The sequence below is a fragment of the Jaculus jaculus genome, chromosome 1 (genome assembly GCF_020740685.1).
Source record: "Jaculus jaculus isolate mJacJac1 chromosome 1, mJacJac1.mat.Y.cur, whole genome shotgun sequence".
Classification (NCBI taxonomy): Eukaryota; Metazoa; Chordata; class Mammalia; order Rodentia; family Dipodidae; genus Jaculus; species Jaculus jaculus.
Genome location: NC_059102.1, coordinates 49,153,657 through 49,168,880, shown reverse-complemented (window position 1 = coordinate 49,168,880; position 15,224 = coordinate 49,153,657). Strand labels below are relative to the sequence as shown.

Below are 15,224 nucleotides of genomic sequence, written 5' to 3'. Positions count from 1 at the left end.
CTTATAATTTTGATGTTGTACTGTGTAGAATACCTGAACTCATATGAGAAGCTGATTTATTAGTTTTCTGTTAGATGGTGGGCTTGTATGGTTTTGTATAAGAGATGGGATAATTCAACAGATAAGTTCATGAATTTATCATTTTCCATTCTTCAAAGGGCTTCTTAGAATAAATTATGCATTAAATTATTTATAAAATTTGCATTATAAAGCCATCTGAGTCTTGTGTTACTTGGGAGAAAAAGATTGAATCAATGTTTTTCAGTACAATTCAATATTGTTAGCTTATACAAATTTTTATTTATTTTTAAAATAAATTTGGAAAAGTTCACACTTTTCCATTTGTCCACTATCTTTTTAAATGCTTTATTTTTCATTTATGCTCTTGTTACTATATTTTATTTATTTATTTGCAAACAGAGAGAGACAAAAACAAGAGAGGTGGAGACAGAGAAAGAGAATAGGTACACCAGGGCCTCCAGCCACTGCGAATGGTCTCCAGGCTCATGTGCCACTTTTGTGCACCTGGCTTCATGTGGGTACTGGGGAATTGAACTCAGGTCATTAGGCTTTGAAGACAAGCACTGTAACTGCTAAACCGTCTCTACAGCCCATTACATCTTTAATATTATAATTTTTATTTTTTTTTTTTTTGGTTTTTAGATGTAGGGTCTCACTCTGGTCCAGGCTGACCTGGAATTAACTCTGTAGTCTCAGGGTGGCCTTGAACTCACGCCGATCCTCCTACCTCTGCCTCCCGAGTGCTGGGATTAAAGGTGTGCGCCACCACACCCGGCTCTTAATATTATAATTACTGATAAAAAATATCCTTTTCAAGAAGTCTGGATCTGTGGTGATATCCACTTCTCTTTATTTTACTTTACCAGGATTGTATCAGTTTATCCATTGGGTTGTCTGTCACATGTAAATTTTTACTATTTCTACTCTTAACTGTGATTACTTTTAATTCATTTTGTTTTTTCCTAGTTTCTTTAGTTGAATTCTTCTTTTAGGGACTCATTTTCTTATAAATGATAAACAATTTAATCAGGATAAAATCTTGACAAGATTTCATAGTGAAAATCTCATTTCCCGTAACATTCATATATTAACATAATTTCATTTTATTATTTTAAATTATATGTTTAAGAGAGGTGGAGACAGAGAAATATAAATTATGTTAGATAAATTATAAATTATATTATTTTAAATTATATATCACAGGAAGCTAAAAATAAAGTATTAGAAGTGAATAAAATAAAAATATTTCACTAATATATCTCTCAAATTAACCAGTTAGCTTTGTATAATAAGTCTTTATGAACATAAAAATTTGTATGACTTAAATTGGACCACATGTTGTCTTTTCAACCAGTATATTCTTCTTGGTTATATCCCATGTTCTGTCTGATTATGTTTCATATGCACCTATCTCAATTGTTATACGTTCTCCTATATCATCAAGTTGATTGGTTGCATGTACTTTGACACTGTTTATTCAAATATTTTCTTATCACTATCTATTCAGGTGGTGTCTGAGATTTATTACAATACTAATATGCTCTGTGAGAGATGCAAACCATAGTTATAGCACCTTAAGGACTTTCCTAGTAAGAAGAGAAAACAAACATAAGTGAATTAATTATTAGGGCAATATGAAAGAGCTCAACATTTCTCCCACCTTGGATAATTGCTAGCAGGGAGACTAAACAATGAGCACTTCATAAATTGTGGCTGAGTCAATCCAAGAAGCAGATAAATACCAAGAATGAAATATTTACATAGCACCTTTTAATGCCAGGCAAAATGCTAGACTTTTCACATCCACTATTTTTTCTACTTAATCTTTTAAAAATAAAGCTTTTAAGTTAGGTCCTAATGATCCAAAAAAACAAACAAACAGAAACCAGGTCTAAGAAAAGTGAAACTCAGGGATACAAGACTGAAATTTAAATGCAAGCTTGTTCTCAAAATATGTAAAGCCTACTACTAAGGAGAACTTTTTAAATAATTACAATTAAAATCAATGTGTACACTGTGAAAAATTTTTTAATGTTTTTACTATTATTATTATTATTATTATTAACAAGGTCATGTATTGGTACACTCTTTTCCCTCATTCCTGACCCATTCCATTGGGGACACTTGGTGGGGTTGCAGGTATTCCCCTTGCAGTTGTCGTTTGTGTTGTGGAAGCAGTAGTCAGTTATTTTTGGTGGGGGGGAGAGAATGCCTCTGAGCATGATGTCTCAACCTATGACTCTTACAATCTTTCTATCCCCTCTTCCACAAAATTCCCTGAGTCATGGTGGGTGAGTTTTAAGTCTACTTCAGTGATGAGCTCTTAGGAACCTCTGGATCTCTACTTTGGTAGGTGTTGTGTATTCTTAGGGTCTGTCTCCTGCACCCTGGAGCTGAGTATGAGGCTCAGCCTGGAAGCAGCACTCGTGCCTGTCTCCCCATTCCTCTGTGGACTCAGCTGTGGCTTGGCTGAACTGCAAGGGGTAGTTTATCTCCTCCAGTCTTGCTACAGTCTGAAAAGGAATCACATATTCTCCAACTGAAAGTGAAGTCAGAATACTCTAAATGGGATAAGCATTATTAATTTGGGAAGAATTTGATGTATGTAACCCCTCTTTTAGCCAAAGACTAGTGAGAGCTTGACACTGGAGAGCATACTCTTTGTCTCCATAGGATTCTGGTCTGGTCCCCAATTCCAGAAATGGGTTCCTTTACACTGAGCGGATCTCTTAGCCAATCAAAAAGCTATTGGTTACCCATTGAGGCTGTGTGCCACTAATGCACTGGTGTGTACATCCTGTCAGGGTGTTTGCTTCTGAGTAGCTTAGACTTCTGGTTGCTCAGACCATTGTTGGCCATTTTCCCGACAGGCTGTCTGGGGACTGGCTTTCTTCTGAATTCCAGCCAGGTCTCTCTGTGCTGTGTGTCAGCAGCATATAGTGTCTTCAGCAACAGGGTCTTAGCTGTTGCCTCAGGCAGGTAATTAAGTGCTTTGACAGAAAGCTGTCTTGATTTGCAGACCTCTTAGGTCTCTCCAATCAACTGCTCATTGTGGGTAGCAGCTAATCTCTGGTACTGGGAATTACCGGTCAGGGACAGAAAATATTTTTTTTTTTCTTTTAAGCTTAGGTTTCATCCCACTCTCACCAGTGCCCTACTTTTGAGGTGCTTCCCTCTTACTCCTTTTGAGGGTTGTAGCTTTTTAGGCTATCTCCAAGGATAAAGGTTTCTATGGTATCAGTTCAATTTGGATTTAATTTCATATTTGTTTTATCCCCCTCCCTTTTTCCTCCCCTCCCCCCAAACCCTTCCATCCCTGTTGCCTGGACCTTGAGTTACTATCAGGTATGAAAGCCACTCGAAGAGGTCCAGGCTAGGAACCACAGATAAGTGACACCATGTGGTGTTTGTCTTTCTGTGATTGTGTGAGTTCATTGAGTATGATCTGTTCCAAGCCTGTCCATTTTTCTACAAATTTCATTGTATCATTTTTTTCTTACTGCTGAGTAGCATTCCATTGTGTAAATGTATCACAGCTTCATTATCCATTCATTCAATGATGGGCACCTGGGTTGCATCTAGTTCTTAGCCATAATGAATTGAGCGGCTATAAATATGGTTGAGCAAAGTCTCTGTATTGGTGCATGGAGCATTTAGGATAAGTGCCCAGTAAGGGAATAACTGGGTCTGTTGGTGGCTCTATGTTCATCTATTTCAGGAATCTCCAAATTAATTTCCACAGTGGTTATACAAGTTTAAATTCCACTTTCCCCACATCCTCGCCAACATTTTCTGTTGTTAGATTTTTTTAAACTGCTATCCTTACTGGAGTGAAGTGAAATCTCATGGTTGTTTTAATTTGCATTTCCCTAATGGTTAGGGATGTGGAACATTTTCTTAAGGGTGTGTTAGCCATTTGTAATTCTTCCTCTGAAAACTCCCTATTCAGTTCTTTACCCCACCATTGGATGGGGTGTTTAATTTGTTAATTGTTTAGTTTTTTGAGTTCTTTGTAGATTCCAGGTGTTAGACTTCTACACTATGAATAATTTTAATTACTTTTCTTAAGGTTGTCTGGGCCCAAACTAATGCATGGTTCATTAATTAATAACAATATCACAGAGGAAATGCTGGTTAATTATTTTATGATACATATTGTTGAAAACACTAGATGCCATATGTTGAGACTTGATTATGACTACCTTTGGGATTTATGCATGCCAATTCTGTTTTAACCTTGTTGTGCTTCATGATGCATGCCCAAATGAGATAACACTTTAATTTGCTTCAAAGTAAACGTAAGCCTAATTGTAACCATTTTTCTAAGTTGAATTTTAGAATGAATTTGTATTTATGCTTTGCATTGGTGATTTTAAAAGCATCAGAAAAGTACATGAACTTTCATTACAAAGCTTTCACAGCCATTTCTGTGGAGAAACCATGAAAATTAATTTCTCACATGAAACAAGTTTATTTCCCAATAGGGCTTTTAGGAAGTTGCTGGAAAAGAGAAATAATAACTTTACTTCCAATTGAGTGAAAGTCACTGTGATCTCACAAATTGCTGACCCAAAGTCCTCCACTTGTTCCATAAGTATGTGTTGAACACTTAATATCAAGCCAAATCTTTTGAGCAAACAGCATTGCAACCTTGCAGTTCAGTGAAAATGACAGGCCAGGGAACAAATAATTACAGCACTGTGTGCAATGATGCAGAGCTGTACCAGCTTTCTTGAGAGCACAGCAGCGGTGACACTTATCTTTACCTACCGAGGTCGTCAAAGAGAGCATCACAGAGCAAACAACATTCCGAAAAAAAAAATCTACAATGATCAATAAGACTAAGGAAATAAAGTTAGAAGACATAGAAAGACAAATGTTCAAGCCATGAGCCTAGAGGTCAGAAAGAAAGAATGCTGATGAGTGGAAGGGAGTGAATGAACAGGACCCATAATCAGTTCCTGGAGACAGTGTGTCAGGCTAGCGACTTGGGACTGTACTCTTTGCTGTTCTGAAATTCCATCACCTGGACTTACCTATTACATACAATTATTAAGTGCCATAAGTCATTTTGTGTTTTTCAAAATTTAAGTTAATATTTTATCCTCAAAAAACTATAAAATATAAACTATTATTCCAATTTTATGCATAAGGAAGCTGAGGCTCAGAGAGCTGCTACTGAAATTGAAGAAGAATAAAAGAGGAAACTACTTTCTTTTCTTTCGAGACCAGTTCTCACTATTCAGCCTAAGCCTGTCTTGAACGTGCAGTCCTGCTTTGTCCTCCCAAATGTACTGGAACTACAAACATGTCCCCTCGTATCCAGCTTGAGGAGACTATTTGTATACAACAATGTTAGTGGTAAGTATACATTTAAACAAAGAGAATCACTGCCAAGAAAAACATAATCAGAGGAGACACAGAGACACTGATGAGAGATTACTGGAAGGTGGCAGTGGAAGGGAGACTTCTGGCTTTTGATGTCACTGGGACCTCCCTCTCCCATTTTTAGAATGGACCTAAAAAGAGAAAGTGAGTTTGGAGAAATGGCTTTGAAGTTAAGGCACTTGCCTACAAAGCCCAAAGAATTCCAGTTTGATTCCCCAGTATCCACCTAAGGAGGCACATACACCTGGAGTGCGTTTGCAGTGGCTTCCTAAAATATTAAAAAGAGAAAGGGAAGGAAATTATACAAGTGCTGACATATCCATGAGACCCTTCTGAAATTATTTCTCTGTCTTACTTCACCACTATCTTCCATCATGAGTTATTAGCAGGACTATTAAATAAAGCATGCTAGAAGGCTTACTACATGCTATACCTAAACACAGTACTTAAAATGTGGTCTTGGAGCTGGAGAGATGGCCCAGTTGTTAGAAGCACTTGCTGTGCTAGCCTGACTACCAACCAGAGTTCAGATCTCCAGAACCTGCATAAAACTAGTAGCAATTAGCATGTGCATCTGTAATCCTAACACGCCTATAGCAATGGGAGACAGAATCAGAGAATCCTGGAGTTAATGCACCAGCTAGTCTGCTGTTTGCAGTGGCAAAACAAGAGATGCCCTATCACAAACAAGGTGAAAGATAAGGACCAAAACCCGTGTGGCATTCACACACCCATATGTGCATGGGTGCATGCATACACACTCTTTTTCTCATTTATCTTCCTAATACAATCTGTCTGTAGCATGGTATTCTAATTCACAAATGAGAAAAGTTAAGGAGGTTTATGAGGACAAATGATTCTTTACTGCAATTCTGACTATGTCCTATCTTCATCCAACTTCTACTTCATTGCTCCTTTCTTCTCTCGGCCATCCTCATCAATCTTGTCCTGTCCCATGAACCTACAGAATTTCTTACTGCAGGATCTTTGAATTCCCTGCATCTGCATGACTCAGCTCCTCTGACTCATTTGACTTAGTCCCAGCTATGCTCCCTCTTATCTAGTCCCAGTGGCTGGAGTGATCCTGCTGAAACGTAAGTAAAACTGTGATAACCCTCGGGCTTTGCATCTCAGGGCAAAAGCCAAAGTTCTCACCCTCACCAGCAAGATGCTCCATGGCTTAACTGGCCAACCCCTCTCTGACCTTGCTCTCCCCACCTTGTCTCAGTGCTCCCTACCACACTGATGCTGTCCACGTTCCAACCAGCCCCTCACTGGGGAGATATCAGCCCCCTGCCTACTTCTTGACAGGCCCTTCCTCTGTCCCCAGAACTCAGCAACATGCACTCCTAACTTCACCGGACCTCTTCCCCAATTCACTGCATCAGGACCTTACTTTTCACATGCTCAGCTGGCCATGAACATGGTCTTCCTATTCTTTTTCCTTACTTTGTTTCTTTCTCCTCAGAGATTTTTCATAACCATGCTACAGTTGACTTAATGATCTTATTGTCTCTCCTACCCACTATAAACTCCCCAAGATGTTTTTGGGGACAAAGATCTGTTCTGTTCTCTGCTATATCTGACTGGAAAATCCTCGTAAGCTAGAAGATATTTCACATTTTTAAAATTAATAAGTGACAAACATTTATGAGCACTTTTTATTAGCTCCAAGTCCCTTAATACTTGCTATTTACAGGTTTTGGAGTCTATTGCCTCATAAATTATGTGGGAAAGCGACATTTCAAACTGCGGTAGTCTTTGACCTGAAGAATTTACAACATGACGAAAGAGAAAATGTGTTGCAAAACCTTTATTTCAAATTGACCAAGTCTGCTAACAAAAGTTTGATTTGCTTAAAAAATACTTATCTGAGATTGAAATTTACCCCTTAGCTTAAGTCAACATTAGGAAAGGAAATTGTGTTTGAGAAATAAAGATTAAAGAATAAGTACCTATTTTTTCTTGTTTGTTTGTTTTGGCTTGGTTGGCTGGTCAGCAGTGCCAGTGTTTGAACCCAGGGCCTCACACAGGCCAGTAAGTCTTCTATCATTAAGAAACATGCCCAGTTCTTGAAGTGTCTTTTATAGCAAATTTAAATTATTTTTTATTTTTATTTTTTTTAATTTGTATTAGCATTTCCCATGATTATAAAAAAAATCCTATGGTAATTCCCTCCCTCCCCTCCCCACACTTTCCCCTTTGAGAATGGAATAAATTTTATTTTTATATGCTGATTGTCAATGATTTGAGAGTATATTTAAATCTTTCAAGGGTCTTCTTATAATTCAGAGTAGACTCATATATGACCTAAAGGTCTTGCTCATGTCAACATACCTCTAGTCATCTTAACTAATTATTAGCCCAAATTAAAGGCTGATTTTGCATAAACAAACTCATCATGTCATCTTCTTTTAAAAAAAAAAATATATATATAGTTTGTTTGTTTGTTTGTTTTGTTTTGTTTTTCGAGGTAGGGTCTCACTCTAGCCCAGGCTGATCTGGAATTCACTATGGAGTCTCAGGGTGGCCTCGAACTCATGACAATCCTCCTACCTCTGCCTCCCGAGTGCTGGGATTAAAGGCATGCGGCACCACACCCGTTTTTTTTTTTTTTTTAATTTTTATTTACTTATTTATTTGACAGAGAAAGAGGGCAAAAGAGAGAGAATGAGCACACCAGGGCTTCTAGGCACTGCAAACGAACTCCAAATGTGTGTGTCCCCTTGTGCATATGGCTAACATGGGTGCTGGGTAACTGGTTTTGCAGGCAAACACCTTAACTGCTAAGCCATCCCTCCAGCCCCATGTCATCTTCTGGATGAAACATATGAAGATTAGCAAAAGGCAAATTACAACAAGGCCAACAGAAGTTGCTTTCACATATGTTAAGACATTCATCAATAACTGCATCAGGTCCTACCCACAGCCTCCCTGCTCCCACAGGTTAAAATGGGCACGATAGGAGAGAATTAGAATATTGTGATAAAAAAGGCAATTTTTGTAACATTTAATAGCAGTTAAAAAGAAAACTGCCATTAAGAAAAAATCTAATTACTGAAATAATTTCTTTATAAGTCTTCAAAATGATTTTTTTAAAATTTTTATTTATTTATTTATTTGAGAGCTACAGACACAGAGAGAAAGACAGATAGAGGGAGAGAGAGAGAATGGGCGTGCCAGGGCTTCCAGCCTCTGCAAACGAACTCTAGACGCGTGCGCCCCCTTGTGCATCTGGCTAACGTGGGACCTGGGGAACCGAGCCTCGAACCGGGGTCCTTAGGCTTCACAGGCAAGCGCTTAACCGCTAAGCCATCTCTCCAGCCCTTCAAAATGATTTTTATGGTTTCATTTTTGTTTTAAGATTGCTTCTTCTCAATCTCTACAACTGTGTTCACCAGCTGAGGATAATAAGCTGAATGCAGGTCTCAAGTACTAAACTGTAGAGCCCACAGGAAAAATGGGTGCATTAAATGTGCCAGTAGTGGGCTGGAGCGATGGCTCAGCAGGTCAGGCACATGTTTGCAAGGCCTAAATGTGCCAGTAATGCTACTTGTCCCAGCCTAAGTTGGAAGCAGCCTAAATGTACAGCTACCACTATCAGACAAAGGAACTTAATGTTTCTAACCAAAACATAAAATCAAGTGTGTCATTTGCTTTCTTGTTGCTATGGAGAAATACCTGAGCAGATTCAATTTAAGGAAGGAAAGGGTTTATTTCAGCTGAGTGTTCCATCGTGGTGGGGAAAGTACTGGAGGATCAGGAAGCCCATGTCACACTGTAAAGTCTTCCCATCCACAGGGAGGAAGTAGAGAGAGAACAACGAAGGCTGAATGCTCATCTAATGCTCTGCTTCTTAGCCCGGGCACCCACCCGCTGGGATGGTGCTACTTGCAGTTAAGAGTAGATCCTCCCACCTCAAATAATCTAGAAAATCCCTCACAGACATGGCCACGGATTGTTCCCATGGTGAGTCTAAATCTTGTCAAGCTGACGACCAGAGATTAACCATCATACCAAGATTTAATCTCCTCCGTCCCCCACCAAAATAAAACTTCTGCAAAGTGTAGGCATTGAAGCCTATGTTAACTTACTGAGTTAGCAAGCTGCCTCTACAACACAATGCTGAGCAGTGGGTGGAGTCAGCATGCATGCAGTACTTACTAAATGTTACCTGAAAGAATGAGTGAGTGCAAACAGAAAGTCAAAGGCCAGGGAAGTCGTGACACATGCAGAAAGTGACATAAATCCTTAAAAATATATTGGATATTCTTGCATTTTCATATTAAATATATTATAAATAATATATTTCATATATTAAAAATACTGGGCTGGAGAGATGGCTTTGCAGTTAAGGCACTTGCCCTGAAGCCTACAGACTCATGTTACTTTCCAGGTCCAATGTAAGCCAGATGCAGGGAGGTGAGGAAAGCACAAGGTCGCACATGCCCACCAGGTGGCACAAGCATCTGGAATTTGGTTTCAGTAGCTGAGGTTCTGGCACACCAATTCTCTCTCCCTACCTCTTTCTTTCTATTCCTCTTTCTAAAATAAAAAAAAAAATTTTTTACATTCCAAAGGATAACACTGTTTAATTTAGAAGCATTTTAGTCTATAGTCTATCACTTTAGCAACAGAATATTTTTACATCTGGGAGTGGTATTAATAATATTGACATTTCTAGAAATGAGTTTCATTACTTTATTATTTGAGTAATATTGATTTTTCACAATGGAATACCTTGAAACTACTTTCTGAAATGATCACTTCAGTATTATATAGGCCATTTGCTTTTTGCCCAAGTTTTCAATACTTACTCATTCTGGTTTTTTTAACTCATCAAAAACAGTAAAAACAAAAACTTCAGTACATTTTATAGACAGTCAAATACTTTAGGGTTGTGGTTATTCAAGTCATTATAAAATGCACTTCCTCACTCCTGTGGCTGAACACATGAAGCACAGCAAAAACCCAGTGCGAGCCCTTCGCTGACCTAGTCACATGGTCTCCCAGCCCCTCATCATTCACTACTGCAGACTTCCTGAGATCCATCACAGACTGGAACCTTCCAGAAAGCTATCAGCCTTGTTCTGAAAACCTGTGAATTTTGGCAACCTCACATTTGGAATGGGATTCAATGTTTTCAAAACAGAGAGTGTAGACAAAAATTGCTGAAATTATATATTTATACTAATATACAAAACATTATTTCCTACATTTTATAAGGGTTTCATGTACTCTACTGAGTGACATATATGGGTTTGGATGCTGTTACACCCTTCTAATACCCACTCAAAAATGTCTGTTTCCTATATTTTGATACATTTGCCTACAGTTATTTGCACAACGACTTCTGTCACCAGCACACCTCTGTTCTAATATGTCTGTCTGTGTGTGTGTAATATATTTAATTTTTAAAAAACGTTAATCAGCTTTGTGCTTATGCAAAATAGGTAGATGAGTGTCTCAGGGGAAAATACAGTGTAAATAAATAAAGCTCAATCTCAGAATTCTGAATTCTTAATTGACTTGACTTAGTGACAGGCCTCCTTCCCCAATCTGTAAGGGTCATCCATCATTTTGTTTTTTATTATTATTATTATTAGCATGCAAAGAATTAGGTGTCATAACATAAACTATTTTGTTTTTGTACATTTAGTGCCATCCTGAAGTAACTGAGTTGAGAATTACTGCAAATGGGTACTATTCATTTTCCACTATGAAATTACAATGAAGTTGAACATGTAAAAAAATTAAATTTATTTATGATTTTTAAATGCGGTTAACCAGCTTGTATGTGGCTATTATGTGATATAACCTTAATGACTCCTTTATAGACTCACTCTAAAATTACCTTTCATGAGAAGGACGAGTTTGGCCTTTGGTAATAGTAATTTACTTAATTTATCTTAAATTTGGTTTCAGTGAGCAACCCTAATTAACCTGATTTTTTGCTGATAATCACTCTCAATGGAATCAAATCACAAATCCGGGGATGGATTGAGCGGCACCCAGAAGGAAGCGGCCCTCCGCGCACTGGTCCAGCGCACAGGATATAGCTTGGTCCAGGTAGGAGCTTCTTGGGACACCTGCTGAGACTCGCCACTGAATCCAGGGCCTGGTTGTTAGCGCTCCTCGGTGCAGTATGTGAATGGTCCATTGATCCAATTTGGTGGGTGACCTGATGGAAGCAATCTTCCTACCCCAGATTATCCAGCACTCTTAATCTCCAACTTGCGTAAGAGAGTCACAGAAACTTGCAGTTTAGCAAGAACATTTTGGGATAGGAAGAGCAGCTAGAATTAGTTTTTCAGAAAGAAAGAAAACAAACTACTCAGGAACTTGCCTTGTTTCCCAGGGGGATCACTTTACATGTAGGAGACCTCTAGATGTGGGTTCCAAGAAAGGAATATTTTTCTCAGTCTCCTACAGGTTGCTTCTCCAGACTCCTTACTAGGATATATAAAAATAACCGCTGTCACCCGGCATGGTGGCACACACCTTTAATTCCAGCACTCAGAAGGCAGAAATAGGAGGATCACCATGAGTTTGAGGCCACCCTGAGATTACATTGTGAATTCCAGGTCAGCCTGAGCTACAGTGAGACCCTACCTCAAAAAAACAAAACAAAACAAAAAACATAAAAACACTTCTGTTGATCTTAGCACTTAAAATTTTTTTTTGTTTATTTTTATTTATTGATTGGAGAGCGACAGACAGACAGACAGAGAAAGTGGAAGGCAGGGAGAGAATGGGCACGCCAGGGCCTCCCGCCACTGCAAATGAACTCCAGATGAATGTACCACCGTGTACATCTGGTATATGCGAGTCCTGGAGAATCAAGCCTCAAACCAGGGTCCTTAGGCTTCACAGGCAAGCCCTTAACTGCAGTCTCAGCACTTTTGAAAGAAAGAAAGGATCCACCAAATAGACCTAGTTGTGGGCCTTGAAAGATGGCTCAGTGGTTAAAGGTGCTTGCTCTGCAAGCCTCCAGGAAGTTCAGATCCCCAGCACCTGCATAAAGGCAGACACAAAAGGGGTGCCTGTATTTATAATCCCAGTGGGCTTAACAGTGTGAGGTGGAGTCTGGGAATCCCAAAGCTAGCCTGGCATTCCACATGCAAACAGCAGAGACCCTGTCTCACACAAGAAGTAAGGTGAGGACCAACATATGTGCCATGACACACACAGATGCCCATACACACTCTGTACACACACATACATAAAACAAAATAAAAAAATAAACAAGGCTAATTGTTAAGAACTATCAGCACATTATTTTTTTCATTATAATTACCTTTAGATAGCACAGGCTACATGAAAAAACAACGGTAGATACATTAAAAAAAATCTATTAAAATAAATCACATTGCATGGTAAGATGATATATTTTAATTCCTTAGAGATTGTTTTTGACCTCCATATTTTTCCAATTAAACCAAACCTCAGTACTATTATAAATAAAATGTTGTATGTGACCAATAGTCAAATATACCACTTTTTGCTTTTAGTAGAGTTTCCTTTATTAGATTATTGGAAATACACTACATTTAGTTTTTAACTATTTTACAAATCATAGCATGCTTTGTTGTGCATAACATAATGCTTAAAGTTATACTTTTCATCCTAATGAAAAATGCTATGTGGGCTTTTTAATATTTAAGAAAGTTCTTATTATTACATGGTTGATTTTTTAAAAACCTTTATGTAAGTAAAAAAAGAAAATGCATATTTGTTTTAAAACTTAATAACAGCTAATTTTTTAGAATTAGTAAACTGTAAATGTTCTGGCTTTAAACTAATATACTTAAAATTAATGACTAATTTAAAATATTTGCATAGCTTTTCAATACACTGAGGAGTATTTTATGATTACAGAAAATTCTGTTGAATTTAGCCTTAAAGACATATATATTTGGAGTAACTTTTAAAAAATATTTTCTTGGGTACAATTAGTAAGGAAAACAGGACTTTCTTTTTTCAGCCAATATGTCCATACATGTTATAAGATCAAAACATGATTTTTAATCATCTCTTGTTTTATTTTTAGCTTTTCTCAGGCCTGAAATCTTTATGCAGAATAATGGTAATGGAAAGCATTTCAACCTTTTGAAAAGTCACAAGTCAACCTTTATATATATGAGGGTGGTCTACCTCTCTGATACGTGCTATGACAGAAGTATGTGCAAGCTTGTCTAAAGCAACATTGCCTTACTGTCACAAAATGTAGCAGAAATAGTATATAAACAATGTACAATCACTACCTTTAACACACAGAATTTAAGGGAAATAAATCTAAAACAATATAATCTATCCATTGAATTTTTCTTTGGATGCTGGCTGTCTCTCCCCTGAGGAAAATAAAAAGTAGGTTAAGCCTCATGACTTTTAATGACTTTCAAATAATGTAATCTGCTTCACTAATTTTGTTAAATGTTAGTATAGTATAATTATGTACACACAGCATAATTCCCATTCCCATATATGTCTGGGTGGTCAGTGATTTCTGTTCGGCTTTATGCCTTACTCTCCTTATACAAGTGTGCTCACAGTAATTTCTTGAAGCAGAGGAGAGGACAATAGTAAAGGAGAGGGGAAAGGGGCAGTTTTCACTGGAATAATTCTGGCACAGGACTCTCTGGACCTGGCTGGACAATGTGTAAGTCTGCTAGAGACATTTGAAGGCCACTTCCAAAGACCTTCACCTGCTCATACTACCTCGGCCTGAGCCTCTTCCTGCTGCGTTCTTTCAGATACTGGCAGGGCAGCTTCTCTGGAGAAGATGAAAAGAAACAAATGAGAAGAATTTAAGAAATTAACCAGGGCATGAAAAATATTTTCTTGCAGTCTAAACTTTGGAACACAATTTAAGTAGTATCTGTTAACGGAATGGCTATTGGATCTAAAATTCTCTAGTGACAGAAGTCTAGAGTTCCAAAAGCTAGCAAGAGCTGGATTTCTAATCAAATTTAAATATATAGTTAAGTGAAAAATTTTGCATGAATTGGGAAATTCCAATTCATTTTGGCTGCAAAATGTGGAAATAATTCACAGTCTTAAATCAAAGGCTTATGACTCTCCTGCACCGTATCACATATTATAAGTGTATGGTCTTAAACAAGTGACTCAATTGTGTTAGACCTTAATTTTCACCAAGGTCAGCCTGGTCTTCAGTATAGCCAGGACTTTGTAATTCTTGCATCATCTGAATATAATCACTGGTCAGCAAACTGGACTATTTGGTTGAAAGGCCATGTGTATCTTGAGAGAAAGCCCCAAACTCTACAACTTGCAGAAAACTCTTTGATCTTCTCAACACTTCATTACTGCTGCTCTAGAATAGATTAAAAATTAATATAATTACCATGTTTAATTTTTTTATATCTTGGTTTGAAAAGAAAGAAAAATAAATATACACACTTAATTCAAGGATCCCACTCCTTGAAAATTTGGAATTTTATAGTATTCACTAACTTGTGTTCTGAAGAGTTTGTTTTCAGTCTATCTTTTCAGTCCTTGATACTAAATTCAAAGCACAGAGCGTGGCAAACTTGTGCTGTCTTATCACGAGAAGGACAAACACAGCAATCAAAAATAGAATTTTGAAAGTTACTTAATAACATGAACAGGTTGTGAATACAGTAAGTGATGCAACAACATGTGCATATGAGGTTTAAAAGCATGAGTTATAAGATGTTTGTTTTTTTTAATAATTGGGGAATGTCGGATATTGATGGCTGAAAAATTTGTCCAAGTACTTCAGAGGTTAAGAGCTTCAGTGCACTATCCTGTGTATAGCAGTTTTTCAGTGAATA

The 15,224-nt window shown here is 37.7% G+C and overlaps 1 protein-coding gene across 4 annotated transcripts in view; it reads left to right on the top strand.

Moving 5' to 3' along the window:
* A1cf (APOBEC1 complementation factor) overlaps positions 1–15,224 on the top strand; it is a 77,885-nt gene that overhangs the window by 15,672 nt on the left and 46,989 nt on the right. For 2 of the 4 annotated variants that reach the window (XM_004653192.2, XM_004653191.2), the window contains exon 2: positions 11,335–11,478. In XM_004653192.2, coding sequence (XP_004653249.1) covers positions 11,380–11,478 — 99 coding nt within the window. In that variant the 5' untranslated portion in view covers positions 11,335–11,379. Of the gene's footprint in view, positions 1–5,174; positions 5,383–11,334; positions 11,479–15,224 lie in introns of all 4 variants that reach the window. The other 2 variants (XM_045161398.1, XM_045161391.1) reach the window with 2 other exon arrangements.